We start from the raw sequence: 17415 nt of genomic DNA on the forward strand, positions 1-17415 counted from the left end.
GACAAAAAATAGTCCTGATATCTCAGCCTCACTTGCAGATGGGAGAGAGGTGGAGACATTAAATTACACCCAGGAAAATGAAATGGAAATAGAAGCCATTGGGTATAGTTTCTGGAAAAGATGAACTTGGCCATCATGTGCCCATTTGCCCTCTGATTTTCTCTTTCTTTCTGCCTGGAGGGTGTATAAAATGGACAGATCTCTAGCAGTTTCTTTAAAGTATAAAACCAACAGTGACACCTTCAGGATGAGAGACAGTGAACTAGAAAGACACTTGATCTTTCCTAAGATGATGAAGCCAGCATACCACCCCTGCATATGAGAGAGCTTCTTTGTGTGAGAGGAAAATAAATTCCAGCCTGTTAAAAATATTATCACTTGAGTTTTCTGTGACATGAGCCTGAACAAATCTCTAAACTGATACAGAAAATGTTCATTAAGAACACAAATTCATTGTTTCCATCAGAGACTGAGGGAGTAAGCTGGGATAGAGCCTAATACTTCAGATTTTCGAAGGTGCTCTAGGTGATTCTTATACAGGTGATGTTGATGGTTGAAGTCTGGCATTTGGGAACCACTGCCCTGTAGAACATTTCCTCTATCCTCCCCCACCTTTTTCACCAAACATGTGCATAAATAGAAATGCCCAATTTTCTCCACAAACACATTTCCAGTAGTATCAAAATTTAATTAAGAAAGCTACATCAAACCATATGATCCAGTAATTCCATTACAGGATACTTACCCAAAGAAAAGAAAACACTAATATGAAAAGATATGTGCATCTCTATGTTTACAGTAGCATTATATACAATGGCCAAGATGTAGAAGCCATCCAAGTATGCATCAATGATGAATGGGTAAAGAAGATGTGAGATCTATAGACATATAGTTAGAGATGAATATAATGGAATATTACTCAGCCATGAAAAATAATAAAATCTGGCTACCTGCAACAACTTGGATGGATTTAGAGGGTATAATGCTAAGCAAAATAATCAGTCAAAGAAAGACAAATACAATATGATTTCATTCATATTTGGAATTCACAAAACAAAACAAGTGAACACAGAAATAAATAAATAAATAAATAAATAACCAAACTTAACTATAGAGAACAAACTGGTAGTCACCAGAGGGGAGGTGGATGGGGGGATGGGTGAAATAGGCAAAGGGGATTAAGAGTACCCTTATGATGATGAGCACTGAGTAATGTATAGAATTGTAGAATCACTATATTGTACACCTGAAACTAATATAACACTGTATGTTAATGATACTTGAATTATACTTGACAACTATATCCAACATTTATTTACTACTAGGAAGAGACATAAATGAAAACTGCTATGTGTTTGATGATAGAAGTACCCACTTTTTAAAAACAAAATTTCAGGGCAGTGGCAGTGGGGAACATGCATCTCTCACCCAAGTGGGGAGAACCACTTGTTCTGCCTTTATCTCGTAAGTTCTCCTTTGATTCGTGGGGAGATTGAGGCTTGGAAATCACAGGACTAGTAAGCGCAGGATGAGATTTGGAGTTTTGCTTCTATGGGTACACAATGTTTCCACTCCTCAGCTTTAAATTGGAAAATTTGGCTGAAAGAGTTCCAAGATCCTTTCTACTTCTTTTTTCTATACAGGAATTGGAGGGAGGTGATAGTAATCTCACACATCTCAAGGGGCCATCTGGGTCACCAGAGGATTGCACATATGAGACCTTCTAATACAGAGAATTCCTTCCTCATCCTCTGTAAGTGTCCAGAGCTTAGCTTCTTCCCTGATAAAATGAGAGCTTGGAGGGCCTTTCGGGCTTGTCATTCCAAGCCCTTCATTTCCAGTGAGGAAAAGGAAGGCTGCTATGCTGATGCTCTGCCCAAAACCACAGAACTGGGATTGGCAGATTTGAACCTGGCATTGTAGTTTCTCACTCTAAACTTCATACCCTTTGCCTTGGTACAAGGTGATTCCAAAGAAACCATGAATTTGAGAGGGTCCGTCTTTCATCTCGCCCGCTCTTTATAGACTCTCCTTCCTGTGAAGACTTAACCACGAATGCTACCCACTGTGGGGCTTCAAAGGGGCAGCTTGGGCAGAGTTTGTGCAGAGGCTGCAGGTGCCTGGTGAACATTGTGTCTTGTGGCACAGATGTAAGTAGCAGAGTCTGCAGTCTGGGAAGCAATGATGGACAAAGAACTGCTTTTGATAGAGTTGTCCAGGGTGACCCGTAGCCTTCCGCTGTGTTTCTCTCTTTCATTTGAACGTATTAAAATCAGCTGGACAAAGCCTTGACCCGAGTCTTGTCTATACCACTGTAAGTTGCTTATCGAAGTTTTATAACTGCAGTTCATGGTGGCATTTTCACTCTCCTGGATGCTCAGGACCTGATGATGCTGTTCCTGCTGGCTGTTCACCACTAGGCAAAAACAGAAGGCCAGACACCAAGAGTCAGTCATTGTACTTTCACTCTTTAGTATTTACATTTCTTTCCATAATTTCTTTCCATAATATGGTACATTTTCAACCTAACAAGAAGAGTTTGCCCAAACTCAGTCTTGTGGGCTCTGAGCTTAGGTCGCCCTGTTCCTATAAATTTGGTCCCCCCCGCCCCCCGTTTCCATTACCAAGAGCCCCAACTTACTGGGCAGTTGAAGCCATAGTATCAGCAAAGACACTTCCAGGAGTTTCTCCATTCTTCTTCCTTATTGGGATCACAGAAGACTCGGCTCTATGGACTGAAATGCGGCCAGGATACTCAATCGAAAACACTGGCTGTTTCTATGGGGTATATTTATCTGTTCCTTCTGGATGCTGGAGTCTTACCTGACCAATCAGAAGCCAACCCAATCGTTTTCAATACACACAAACTGATTTCAAACCTATTGAGTCTGAGGAGAGACACTGCCATCTTGTGGTAGCAGCATCATATTGCTGATAGAATGTACTCTTTTTTTTTTTTTTTTTTTTTTTTTTTTTTTAAAGATTGTATTTATTTCTTTAACTGACAGAGATCACAAGCAGGCAGAGAAACAGAGAGGAGGAAGCAGGCTCTCCGCCGAGCCGAGAGCCCCATGCGGGGCTCGATCCCAGGACCCCGAGACCCCGAGACCATGACCCAAGCCCAAGGCCTTGTTTAACTCACGGAACCACCCAGGCACCCTGATAGAATGTACTCTTAAAAGATAAAAAGGGCGAATCAGAAACCATTATAAAGCAGTGATGCCCACCTTCTTGCCGTGACGTCACTGTCCTCCCTCTAAGCCTGTGGTCCAATCCTAATCTCTTCTCATAAAGACACCAGTCATACTGGCGGAGGGCCCACTCTAATGATTCCATTTTAACTAAATTACCTCTTTAATAACCCTACTCCCAATACGGTCACATTTTGAGGTACTAGGGGGCTAGGAACATACAAATTTGGATGGGGAGACAATTCATCTCCTAATAATGAGTATCTGATATTTCTGTTTCTATGGAAGCAATCAGTAGGGTACAGGAAGAGAACCAGTTTTGCAATCAGGCCAGGGAGGTCAAGCTTAGATCTACCCATTCAGTAGTTGTTTATATCATTTGTGTCTGTATTCTCTTGAATATAAAATGTGGATGATGAGTAATAATAATATTGCTTTTTTAGAGTTCTGGAAATGATTGATGAGATAATAAAATACTATTTAGAGCAGAGCCTGACATTTACTAATGGCTCAAAAATTATTGTTGTTATAAGAAAATGGTTCCTGATGCTGAGCAGTAAACAAGAATGGCAAACACCCCCTACAGTATTTTCTAAATGGTTTCAAAAACTGACTTTAAGATGTTCTGTGTGTAAACTAGAGAGATGAGGAAGAGGGGAAGGAAGAAACATAAGGAAGACAGGAAAGAAAGGAAGAAGGGGAGAGGTTGTTGGCTGGAGATTAGAGAGTGCTAGGAGGTACTTCTAGAAGAAAGTTTGTGTTGGGTGACTACCACAGCAAACCTGGGTGTTTATCACTATGAGACAAACAGTAAAGCTTTCTGAGCAAGGAACTGATGTAATTTAAGGAGTTTACATTTTAATCTGTCTGGTCTCTGCTACATACTTTTGAAAAAATTTGTGATGAAATTTTTTACTAGTGGTTAAAAGATGATCCCTGGCTCTAAGAAATTAAGTGACTCTTCCACTGCTTCAAAAGAATCTAGCTCCATTATTATTGGTATCTATTTGACTGTATACAGGAAAAGTATATTGAGAAGCAGGAAGAGGAAACAAAGGGGCACCCAGGTGGCTTAGTCAGTTAAACATCTGCCTTTGGCTCAGTTCACGATCCAGGGTCCTGGGATGGAACCCCACATTGGGGTCTCCACTCAAGGGGGAGTCTGCTTCTCTCTCTCCCTTTTTCCCTCCTCCCACTTATGATCTCTTTTTCAAATAAATAAAATCTTTAAAAAAAAAAAAAAAAGGAAACGGAAACATTACTGACCTCTGGAAAGAACTGGGAGGTGAGCTAGCTGGGGTAAAAGGGAAACTTTTCATTATTAATGTTAATGGAACACCAGAGCAATACATGAAAAAGCAGGATCATTTAGGGCTCAGACCCTTTGAGAATGAAGTTTGGGGTCACTTTTCAAGGCAAACAACCCAAATCCAGCAGGGTTATGGCTTTGGGCAGGGAAATGGAGCTGTGTCAACTGCAGCCCCATGACAAAATCTGGATTCCAAGAATGTGGTAACTTTCTCTATCTTCCCTTTGTTCTTTATGCGTGTGGTTTCTTCTGTATATGCTATCATTTTCTTTTTTCTCCCTCCTTCTCACCACTATATATAAATTGTCAGAGATTAACTTTGTGATTTAGTCTGTGCATAACAGCATATTCAATGGAACTTCCTCTGAATTTTTAGAAATGATTAATATAGCAAGAGAGGGCTAATGACTGTTGGGACTACAGGTCTCATTTTGGGGAAAGGTTAAGAACTTCTCTTGTTCAAAGGACAGTTTTAGCTTGCTAGATTGTAACATAGTCATTTCATTGTTGTTTAGAAGTTCAAATGTGCATGCAGAGGTGCATATGAAAGATAAGTAACCATAGGAATGAAGTGTGCCAGTCATTGATTTATTGCCTTTCTTTCTTATTGCCAAATCCAAATTTCAGTGCTCCCTTTGCGATATTGGGCCTGCTCCATGGAACATTTCTCCTTCACCAGCTGGCATGATATCAAGCTATGCCAATAAGAGGAACGTGGAAGGGCACTGCAGGAGGGAGAAGCTTCTCTTCCTGGTGCTGGTATGTCTTCACGTTTCTTGTTCCTGAAGTTCTTGTCCAGCCAGCCTGAGGCACATGCAATGGGATTCACCTGCAGTAAGGTTCAGTGACAGACGCACATCAGCTTCCTGACAAGATTGCTGAGTCCCCAGAGCAAGTTTTGCTTCTTTGCTAGCTTCCTATAACTTTGTTGGAACCCTGGTAGGCGTTTTTCTGCTTGCCAGCCTTTTTCTCTGGCACCTCAGCACACTTCTCCACCATTCTGCAAGCTGCAGCCACACACTCCCCAGGGAGATCAGAATCCTTGGACAGTACGGTATTACAATATGTCACTTACTTGGGAACCCTGGCTTAATCCTAAGGTAAGAACTTCTCCCTACATATGCTATTTCTATGTTCTTTAGAGTTCTTTTTAATTATTTGTATTAATAATTACTGATTAGATTCAGATTACTGTGGGTTTCTTTTTTCTTCTGGTTGAGTTAGTAGGAGTCCGTGAAGTTCATGACAGGAAAGGCATTCACATGCCATGAAACAGTATAGTACCTTCAAGGAACTGTGCTTAGGTATAAGGTGATGAACATATGTGGGGTGGGATTGAGTGGCAGAGGAGTTGGAGAGGTGAGACCCAACCCACTGGAGAGTTGTCCCGGCCAAGAAAAAAAAAATTTTTTTATGCTATGCTATATAGTTTATTTCAGGAGTACTTTTTCCGGGTACTACTAGACAGAATAAACACACTTATATCTTTAAAACAAATTAAACAGAGTTGGTAATGAGAATTTCCTTGGACAAATTTTTGAGATTAATCTATAGCTAACTGACAACCAATGATATTATATCTAAGAGGTAAACTCAATGTGAGTCTCCAGAGAAAGAATACCCCACCATGGCCATATAGAGAACTTATGAAGAGGGGCACCAGGGTGGCTCAGTCAGTTAAGTGTCAGACTCTTCATTTTGGCTCAGGTTATGATCTCATGGGTTGTGCGATCGAGCTCCCTGTTGGGCTCCATACTCAGCGTGGAGTCTGCTTGGTATTCTCTCTCTCTCTCCTTCTGCTCCTTTCCCCACTCACGTACACGCTCTCTCTCCCTCTCTCTAAAATAAATAAATCTTAAAAAAAAAAAAAAAGAAATTCTGAAGAAATACTTTCTGTAACTCCTAAAGGGTTTGTGCTCTGCTTCCCTTATGAAACCAGTTACTGTGTCACTCAGAGCACAGTAATACGTGGCTGAGTCTTCCTCTTGAGCTGATTGTTTCTTCAGATGGAAAGATGTCTCATCTCGGTTAAGGTTGGCCACGAAGCCTTTGGTACTCTCTCCTGAGATGTGCTTCAGGAGTAACTGGAGGGCCTGTTTGGGATACTGGACATACCAGAAGAGTATGGGACTCCCAGAATACGAGTAGTTGCACTTGATCTGCACGAAGTCCCCTTCAAAGATGGAGATGTGGTCCTCAGGCTGGGTCACTGTCTGAGCTCCTGTTCCTCCTGTAACGCCAATTTAACATCAGGGAAGTCTTGCAGACTGAGGAGAATATTCCTTTCAACTAATCTAAATCAGGAAGACCCCAGAAAGAGAATAAAAAGGCATTATACTCACCAAGTGTGAATATTGTCACCAACACTGAGAGGAGGGTGGCCTTCATGTCAGAGCTGCAGAGAAACAGGGGCTTTTTTCTGCAAACGGTTCAGCCACATGGACACTGACAAAGTGGTAAGTGAGTTTACCGGTATGTAAAGCAAAAGCTCTTCTTCAAAGACCTGGTTGGTTTCTGGCTTTTGTGAAGTTCAATTTGTGTAACATCTTTCTCTAGAGGCAAAATCGGATACTGCAGATGTTCTTGGTCTTTCAGGAAGCCTTGAAATTCTCAGAATGAAGAGGCATTTTCCTCTTCAGTTAATAAGACAAATTGGAATGCTTTACTAATTGAAAAAGCGTGCTACTATAAAGGTCCAGATAGATCAATGGGGTGGAATTGAAAGTTCAAACATACAAATTACTGATGGAAACTTAGTTACAACAAAAATGGGGAAAGGTAAGTTAAAAAAAATTAAATGTGCCTTGATAAATGGAGAGTCATTTAGAAATTAACAAACGAATGTGGACAGCTACCTTAATATCTGTGACAAAATAAAATGTTAAAATTTAACATTTTAAAATAAAATAAAAGATAAGCTATTTTTAAATAAATTTAGGATGGTCATAGTTTGTTTAAGCCTGTCAGAAAGCATAATAGAAAATATTGATAGATCACATTTCATAGAAATTTAAACTTCTGTACAGGTATGATAATGAAATGTTTAAACATTATCAGATCAAGAGATTTTCCATCCATCATCATTGATTCTGACCTTCCCTACATCAGGAAGTTGCCCTTTAGAATTTAAGTTCTACAAGTTTTTTTTAAAAACAGGTCATAACAATTATTATATATTCTCCCTGATAGGAAGAATTAGAGAGGCAGGGTAGGGGATTTGGGGTGTAGGGAAGGAAAAAATGAAACAAGATGGGATCAGGAGAGAGGCAAACCATAAGAGACTCTTAATCTCGGGAAACAAACTGAGGGTTGCTTGGGGGAAGGGGGTAGGGATGGGGTGGCTGGGTTATGGACATTGGGGAAAGTATGTGCTATGGTGAGTGCTGTGAAGTGTGTAAGCCTGACGATTCACAGACCTGTACCCCTTGGCAAATAATACATTATATGTTAATAAAATTAAACACCCATTTAGCTTAGAAAGAAGGCAATTCTAGATAGATGATAGACTGAAAATGTCCCCGACTCCCTGTGCTTTGCCAAAGAGTGGTGACCAGCCAGGTTATGCCAAGAGAACTCAAGTGAGGAATCCTATGTGGATTCACATATAAATCTGGGGTCAGATATCAGGGAACTTGAGGATGAAGAGCAGAAAACTATGGAACACTGAGAGAGCTTGGCCTGCCAAGATCACTGGGCCTCTAAGAAGGAAGCTTTTCTCCTGAGAAAGCCTATCCTCTAGCTCCCAAATAGCTGAAAAGGAAGTAACAACTAGGCCGAGTCTGTCCTTAATAAAGAGGAGTACAAGGAGATCAGAGAGCAAAAAGGTTTCCTTCTAGTTTTTCAGCAGGGTACTGACATTGCCCTGCTGACTGCTAAACGTCTGACCATGGGCACAGAAACATCTAGGCTCATCATTCTCATATGATCACCTCCACATAGACTGTCCCCAGTAATCAGACATGAAAGAGGGGAGTAAAGAAAGGGAAAAGAAGCTTCAGAGAGAAATGAAGTCCTCCTCTGGGTCAAGTACAGCCTGAAAAATGATCAGGGTCAGTGACCCAATTTCCTTAGCTGAAAATCAGGACACATAATCTGAAAAGTGATTGAGAATTCACTTATAAGAAATCTGTGTCTTGGGGTGCCTGGGTGGCTCAATGGGTTAAAGCCCCTGTCTTCAGCTCAGGTCATGATCTCAGGGTCCTGGGATCGAGCCCCACATTGGGCTCTCTGCTCGGCAGGGAGCCTTCTTCCCCCTCTCTCTCTGCCAGCCTCTCTGCCTGCTTGTGATCTCTGTCTCCCTGTCAAATAAATGAATAAAATCTTAAAAAAAAGAAAAAAGAAATCTGTGTCAAAGAAGGAATACATTGTTGAATGCATTGTTAATTTACTCAATCCCTTAAGGAAGTGAATATAATTAAATGTAATTAGGAGAATTCTGTAAATCTCAGACTTGTGGTCATCATGAACAAATAAAATGTCTTGAACAAGACTTTGGTTGATGGAAGGAAATTGAACGTGTATATGATGGTCACCCTGATCTCATTTTTATCTCCCTTCATCTCTTTTCCAACACTTTCCCCGTATACCCTGCAGGTACATCTGACCAATTCTGTTCTGTGACTATGACGTATAGGCCACATTTTGAAATGTCCTATTTCTTTCTCCCAATCTCTCTTCTCCTCACTGTCTTTTCTCTTCTCTCTCTACATGTGCTCATTATTTTTCTCCCATTTCATCTTCTCATCTCCTTTTTCCCCTGTTTTTCTAATTTCAGAGGAGGTACAACAGAAGGTAGAAATCTTTGGAATAATTTTGAAGTGAGGATAAAGGCTCATACTTTATAATTTTTAGTCATAAACATCAAAATGGAAATAAGTAGTGTAAATGTTTTCTCCTGGAGCTTCCAGCTTTCCCTTTACTCTAGATGATGCTCAGTTCTGCTTGGAGTCCTCTCTGTCACACCCATCACAGCAGCAGACCATTCTCACAGATGAATATATGGCAATCTCCTTGTCCTGAAAAGGTATGACTAGTCTAGATGCTCTCCCAACTGCTGCTAGCTCTCATTCAAATTTTCACTAACATCCAACTATCTCAGAACTAGAGGGAAAAAGTCGCTCTTTTATAGTAATGCCTAGAGTGCCCCTACTGGTCGAAACCAGGCTGGGGATTTTTTTTTTTTTTTTTTAAGTGAACTGGTTTCTTTGTCAAAATGCCATTTGATGAAGGCTATTATCTTAAAATATCTTGTCAAATTGAACCTTCAGGGTTGCATGTAATTTCTCCAAACTATTTAAAAATAAGCCCACAGCAATTTATTGAAGGTCTTCTTAAACTAGATCTTGTGCTAGGTCTTAAGAAATCAAAAACTGAATGAAACATTGTCGCTATTCTTAAGACACTGAGGTATAGCAGGAAAGACAAACATGTGAGTGTTTGTATCCCAAAATATCCCAAATAGCATCCCAGAAAAGTACAAAATGAACCCAGAAATAAGGAGACATTTCTTATAACAGAGGGCAGTTCGATAAAGATTTAGTAAGAACATGATCATTTTGTCCTTTTCCCAGAAAAGATAGAAAGAAATGTTATCAATAGATTAAGAAGAGATATTATTTTGGGAGTAGACTAGAGATGTTTCCCAGAAGAAAATAAAAGAGGGGTGATAGGGTGCCTGGCTGGTTTGGTTGGAGGCACATATGATTCTTGATCTCTGGGTTGTAACTTTGAGCCCCACAGTGGGTGTGGAGCTTAATTAAAAATAAAATCTTTGAAAAAAAGAGGAGGTGAACAGAGATGTAGAAAGAAGTCGGAGGACATGAAGTATAATTGCTTACTTATTACTAATTTCAAAATGAATTTCTGCTCTGTGAGGCTTAATTCCTGTGTGTACAAACTTTTATAACATTTTGGGGCAATTTTTTAAATCACATAAATCACATATAATTTAGAGTCATAATCATGTATATAAAACATCTTAAACGTATGAACTCTTTGACACAGCTGTTTCAGAGGAATAAAAATATTCCCTGGTTTTGGATACCCCTATTAGAATTAATGTAATCTTTGACATCGTGAGCTTTGGTCGTGGAGATCTATTTTCCTATGAACTTCGTTAATGTGGTTTGAAAGACTAGGAATCTTTGTTGAGTGTGCAATTTTATATTATATCATGAATTAGTGTGGCTTCTTACAAAATACCTAAGAGTTTTTCAGCAGATATTACATTTGATACCCTTTTATGGGTTAGGAGCCTCAAATTTTTAATTCGAAAATCACTGGGATAACTTTCAAAAAACAATTATGACTGGGTGACTTTTAGAATCTCAATATTGCTTTAAGAATCATGTAAATTAGGTTCATTGGCTTTCTGTTACACAAGATTGGAAATCTAGGTATTGTGATGTCTATTTTACTTTAAAGTATGTCAGTGTCACACAGTTGGATATTTAGGTGCTAGCAGTTAAGCTTCAAATCTAGGTGGAGACTGAATTGCACTGATTAAAAACCTTTGCTGTACACGTTGCCTTTGTTGAGAACGTACGTGGCCCAGCTTGTCCGCTAACATCATAACCAAGTACTTCCGTTTTCCACATGGAGATCAACACCTGAGGCAGTGCCAATTACTTTAATGAATGCTAGAAGTGATTTTTTTAAAACACAAATGCTCTTGCCTTTTCCACTTCAGAACTCTGACACTTCATGACATACTCAGAGTGGGAGTGGCGTGGGGAATTGGTGGAGGTGCGTCTCTCCTGGAGAAATTCATCAGAAGACCTCCATCTGGAACAAAGTCTATCTTAATGCAGCACAGCATTACTGCTGAAGCAACTACTCAAGAGTAAAGCGTTTCCCAGAGCCCAGCCTGTCCTGCCCTATATTTCTTCACTGAGGAAGAGATCTGGGGAAACTCTCTCTTGAGGTCCTGAGTCACAAAAAGTCCCAGTGTCTCAGGAGGTTTGTGTTCAGCTCCCCCTGCAGTCCCAGACGCTGTGTCACTCACAGCACAGAAGTACTCGGCCGTATCGCTCCCATGCGCTGAGTGTTTCCTCAGGTGGAAGGAGGATTCAGTCTTCCTAAATTCAGCCTCAAAACCTTTGATGCCTTTAACCAGGGTGTTCCCTGAAAAGTACCGGAGGACAAGCTGGAGGCTTTGGTTGGGGTACTGCACGTACCAGTAGAGATAAGGAGTTCCACTATAGGAATAGTTGCACCTCAGCTCCAGAGCAGCTTCTTCAGAGACAGTGACATGGGCATCGGGCTGGGTCACCGACTGAGCTCCGGTTCCTCCTGAAACGTCAATGCCAAGTCAGTGAGTCCAAGACAGACTTACCTGGTAAGAGAAGGTGTCTTTATTCTGCATCCAGTTAGAACATGGTCACTTTTGTGTAGGGAGGAAAAGAAAGGGAATGTTACTCACTTGGGGCAAAAATCACGTCAAGCATTGAGATGAGCAGCAGGAGCATGGCTGAGCAGTGGAGACACTGTGGGCTTTCTGCACAGGTAGGACAGTAGCTGAGATCACTAAGCCTTCAGAGCTACAGGAAGAGTGGGGAGGTGGGGCTTGACAAGTCTGTGGCTTTGACAAGTTTCAAAGAACGTAAGAAGGAGTCTTTCTCTTCTGGCCTCTTTTTGTCACGGTTTCTTCTCTGCACAACGTCAGCCAGCTGCAGGAAGGAGGGGCTGATTGTCTGGTGAGGACCTGGAACCAGAACAAACGTCTCTTCTGTGCAGCATCACCCTCTGCCTCCACAGGCAGGACCAAGGATCTGAGAGAGCTAGCTGTCTTCTGTTCTCATTTCAGAGAGGTGATCATCAGAACTTCAACAGAAAGTGTTCCTTCCTCCCTGAATCTGTGATGATGTCACCTTCTGTCGTACATGGTATTAGTCCCAAAATAAAAGAGAAATGGGAGCTTTGTAAAAATAGAAGAGTAATTTACTTCACTGAGAAATTAGTCACAGAAGAGAATATTTTACTTTGGAGTATGGTTGAGAGGCTTTATATTACCTTTTAAAGCCATTCATCAGGCAGAAGGACTAAAATCAATTGCCTCAGTGGAGCTGAGCTTCATATGGCCTTGCACTGCTGGATGATACTTAAAATTAGCCTGGAACATGTGACATTATCTAATCAGTGCAAACTTACAAAGGCAGTACTTTTCTTTGTCAGGTAGAAAGTGTGAAGAAGATTCCTTGGTTTCAGGTGAACATGTTTAATGTGTGTTTATGCTATGAGAGAGTAACCTGGGCACCCCATGTTTAAGCGGAGAAAGGGAGAGTCCTGTTCTAATTGTCAGACTGATAAATTTTGCCAAACGATGGAGACCTCACACTAAAAAAAAACCAGAAAAGTGAGCAGTATTATAATTGTAAGGGAAATATGACATATAAATAAGTGATTCTAGAAGGAATTAAGGAAAGAGAAAAATAGTGAATCTATATGAACTCAGTAAAGCTGGACGGAGTGCAGCCAGCATACTGGAAATGAGAGCAAATTCCAGGTTGCATCTTTTTATCAGTGACTATGGGAACAAAAATGAACAGAAATCTTAACTCCCCATTTCCAGATTTTCCCACACTTTTAGACTACATAAACAGTGTACTGTCTAATGGGCCACATCTTCAGCTTTACAGTAAATGTGACTTTTACATTCTCCCCCTGTAATTGTAACATTTACCACAAGGCCTTATTTCTATCAAGCCAGAAACATTTTTCCTGGACTTGGGCATAAGTTGTAGGGCAATTCCAGAGGAGGGTTTTTTTTTTTTTTTTAAAGATTTTATTTATTTATTTGACAGAGAGAGATCACAAGTAGGCAGAGAGCCAGGCAGAGAGAGAGGGTAAGCAGACTCCCCACTGAGCAGAGTGTCCGATGTTGGGCTCGATCTCAGGATGCTGAGATCCTGACCTGAGCCGAAGGCAGAAGCTTAACCCACTGAGCCACCCAAGCGTCCCCCAGAGGAGGGGTCTTTTGGTATAATCTTTGGTGTTATCAACTTCCTTCCCTCAACAACATTTTCTAAGACATCATCTTCAATACCATGTGGTATTTTCATAATTGATCCATGCCGGTCTTTAATCACCATAACAAAACTCCTCAGTGTCTGAAACTTTTTTAGATACTTGCTTGGCGATCCTTCTCAGGAAATCTGAAGTCATTCTGTGCTCCCATGCTCTACCTGTGGGTATAAGGCATTTTATGGCCATGGCTAATGCTTTTAATTCCTGTGTGCATCTAGAGAGCAAAGAGAATTTCTCTACCCTGCAGCTTAGGCTCTATATCAAGACAGTGCTGGGATCCTAGAGGGTTTGGGTACAGACAGCAGGTGCCAGGGAAGTACTGTGTGCTCACTGCACAGAGGTAGATGGCTGAGTCGCTGGGCTGGGAGTCTCTGATGAGCAGGGAGACATATTGTTTTGCTCTATCAACCTGTCCCGAAAATCTTCCTTCCGTCTTGTTACCTTTGGAGTACATGTACATCAGCAACTCAGGGCCCTTCCCGGAATACTGTCTGTACCACATGAAGTACTGGGAAGCACTGTCGCTGTAATTGCAGTTGAGAGAGGCAGCGTCTCCCTCCCGAAGGCTCAGAGATCCGGGACTCTGCTCCACTCCCTTCTGTTGACTCCTCATCCCTATGAAAAAAGACAGGGGTCAGTCAAAGGATATTTGTTGGGTAGTGGTTGCTTACTCTCCAGAATTTAAATGAATTTTCACAGGCCTCCTATCCCACCCCTCCCTAAGTGGGGGAAATCGTTCATGTTTCTACCCACAGGCCCAGAATAGATGAAAACTCCAAATACTGGACTTTATATTCCCAGAGAGATGCCCCAAACTCACAGGTTAACTGAAGCCACAGGATCACTAGTAAAACTCTTGAGGACTTCATCGTTCTATCTTCCCCAGGTTCACTGAGGATTCAGATTTTAAGCCCTAAAAAAATGAGTCTAGCTCAGACATTTCAAATTCTTCTGCTTTCCTACCAATTAGGAAAAAAGAGACTTTTTCACCATCCCTGCTACACCACCAAGCCCCTCCTCTCGACTCCCCCTCTCTCTCTCTCTCTCTCTCTGTCTCTCACAAACACACACACACTGAGGTTTCTTCACTCCCTGAGAAAACACTGCCATCTTGTGGACTCATGTTAGTGATCAAAGAAATGTTCAAAATGTAGATCCTTATTATATGAACTGATAGAGTAAAAATCTGCCACTTTAGTAAAATTAAAATTTTAAGAAGCACATGGTCCAAGTCAGTGTGTGTGGGGAAAGGGAGATGTGTATGTGTTTTACATAAAATGGTAACACTTGTCTGAGCAAAAGCAATTATAGAAAACAGCCACTTTCCTGCACCGAGAAAGCGGTCATAGAGTATTCTGTTTTAGAAGCCCCATGAGTTTCGTGCGATTCAGGGAGGATTTTATATTGTGTACTCTTCTCCACATCAGGCCAGACACTTCCTATCTTATTCCCTCATCTCCAATTTTTAAAGAAATTTATTCTAAATCAAAAGAATCCTTTCAAGACAGTGGCCCCAAATCTGACCAAATAAACATGTTTCCAGCTCAAAACTTGAGCAATATTTTTTTAGCAAGGCCAAGAGCTAGAGAAACTTGGGATTCTTCATACCATTTTGCACCAATGACAAATGTGTATCAAAATAGTGCTTACTATAGCTGTCATTATTATTATTATCATTACTATAGAGATGGATCTGACTTCAATATCTAAACTATAAATAAAACCTAGTGTACATGTTTGTTTTTCTAATTCTTCTTATTTCCTTTTCTTGCATAAGGCTTCAGTATTTAGGGATTCATTTCCAAAAGTTACAGATCTGGTCTTGCACTCTATGCAGATCCATCCTACCCTAGCCAGCAAACCAGATTTATCAGAGGGCAATGTATGCTGGAAGCTTCCCGGGGGCTACAGAGAAACAAGCACAGACAACAGCTGTCTTTCCTATTCCACAGCCTGTCACGTGTCCTCACAGAAGCTGGTGGCTTCGGATGAGCAGTGGCACAGTCCTCTTCCATTCAGGAGCCATGTAATCATGCAATCAGTACCCAGACAAAAGAGACTGGTCAGGCTTTTCCCAAACTGTGGCAGAAACAGAATGAGGGAAAAGAGGCTAATATTGGAATCCCTTCTCTAACAGTACACTCCATTTGACAGAAACCACATAGTCACTTCTCAGTAAAGGTAAAAACCAAAGGAGATGGGACAGCCACAGAAGATAGCAACCATACATGGTCTTGGGAAATTTATGAACACCAAATACAAAGCCTTAAAAATAGAACGTGGACCTGAAGCAGAGTCTTTATATGAAGCACCCCACCCTTTTTTAAGATTTGTCACAAAAATGAATATAAATTTCCAATAGACTTAATACTGTGGTGGCTGCAAATCCATATCCGTGCTGGCAAAATGACAGAATCCACATAGCATCAGTGCTGTCCTGCCTGCAGAAGATTCCGTGCCTAATGCTGTCTAAAGAATATATGGAACTCCTTCAGATGATGGAAGGACGGTGCTGAGAAATCAATCAAAAAGGAAATCCACAGTCCCCTCTCTCATTTGATTTAAGTAGTCTTCATTTTCGACACTAGTACATTTTTTAGATATGTCTTGTGAACCTCAAAGGACTGCAGAGCAGCCTTCATTCAAAGGAGATTTATCTCAGATTGAAAATGCTAGTATAATTTTGTGTCCCTTTAAATTCACATATTTCAAATGTGCTCCAGGTCCACGTTCTGGGTACTGATGACATGGCAGTGCCATACATTGTTTGTATCTCCTCTTTTTTCCTGTACGATTTAAAAGTCAACTACATAAACAATACAGTGATGTTAACGAGCACACAATGGGTAAAGATGAGTGTGTTTCCGTGCATATAAAAATCTCCAGTTTTGTGGGTAGTAGAAAAAGAGCAACAGCCCTGGCACCTGAAAGAGGAAAACCCATAGACCCTGAGAGGTCAGGAAGGGTGAGGGATGAATGCTGTCTCTGTGTGCTAGATCCAGGACTGCCACCTGGCAAGACAACCATGTGATCTGCTGGGGCCAAGCAACAGCTGCAGTTGGCAATTTGACCTCCTCTGGCTGGGCATCATCTTGCACATTCTACGAAAACAGAAAAACTGAAATGAATATGGCCTGTTCTGAACTATTCTGCTGTGTCCAACACCATCAGAGGAAGCTTCTCAACATGGAGTCCTATCCCCACATGTGCACACAAATATAAATCAGCACAGCCTTTTTCCAATCTGACTGGTGCCAACATATATGCTTCTGACATCCAATCAGTCTTGAACTATGCCTTGTGAAGTGTTACAGAGTTTGCAACTGCTCAGTAACAATTCTCATATAGCTTAACCAAAGTGATGGAATGCTGACTTTCATCAAGTTTAACAATAAATCCCTCACTGGGTTAACTTGTGATTTCTTGGGTTTTATGTTGATGTCTGGGGAGAAAAGGGCCAGAGAACACTGTTTTATCAGGAATGTGGTTGTTTCTTGGTCTTTTTTTTTTTTTTTTTTTTGACAATTAAACCAAAGATCGGTGTGTCAGTTTAAACTCCCTTGCATGGATCATAATGAATATTAGCTTATATCCTAGCTGTCTGTATCCTGGGACTTAATCACAGATGACTGAATTTGGGATCCTAGGAGGCATGGTTAAAGTTAATGCTGCAAATTGGTGTCATCATGCTGCTTAGAGTTCTGCCAACAGTAACTTGAATCAACTGCTGTTGAAGACAAATTGAATGGATTTAGTCTTGGTCTCTTTCAGTCAGAATAATCAGCATGGCTGATGGACTCGCATATTCATGAGAAACCTTTCTAGAAATGCACAGGGGAGTGGTTATTGTTGAAAGACAATCCACCATGAATCTTTCATACTTCTACATAT

At 40.9% G+C, this 17415-nt stretch overlaps 3 gene segments (V, D, J or C); all 3 read right to left on the bottom strand.

The window, feature by feature from the left end:
* Positions 1 to 12002, bottom strand: part of LOC116867075 — a 470514-nt gene extending 458512 nt beyond the window's left edge. The window contains 2 exon segments of the C gene segment in view: positions 11500 to 11790; positions 11921 to 12002. Coding sequence covers positions 11500 to 11790; positions 11921 to 11966 — 337 coding nt within the window.
* LOC116867085 lies at positions 1969 to 2773 on the bottom strand. The segment is given in 2 exon segments: positions 1969 to 2416; positions 2642 to 2773. Coding segments are annotated over 2 exon segments (393 nt in total).
* Positions 12003 to 13643: 1641 nt separating the features above from the next.
* Positions 13644 to 14509, bottom strand: LOC116867080. The segment is given in 2 exon segments: positions 13644 to 14139; positions 14345 to 14509. Coding segments are annotated over 2 exon segments (450 nt in total).
* Between the last annotated feature and the right edge of the window lie 2906 nt (positions 14510 to 17415).

This window comes from Lontra canadensis, unplaced genomic scaffold (assembly GCF_010015895.1).
Source record: "Lontra canadensis isolate GAN:19392208 unplaced genomic scaffold, GSC_riverotter_1.0 scaffold12, whole genome shotgun sequence".
Taxonomy (NCBI): domain Eukaryota; kingdom Metazoa; phylum Chordata; class Mammalia; order Carnivora; family Mustelidae; genus Lontra; species Lontra canadensis.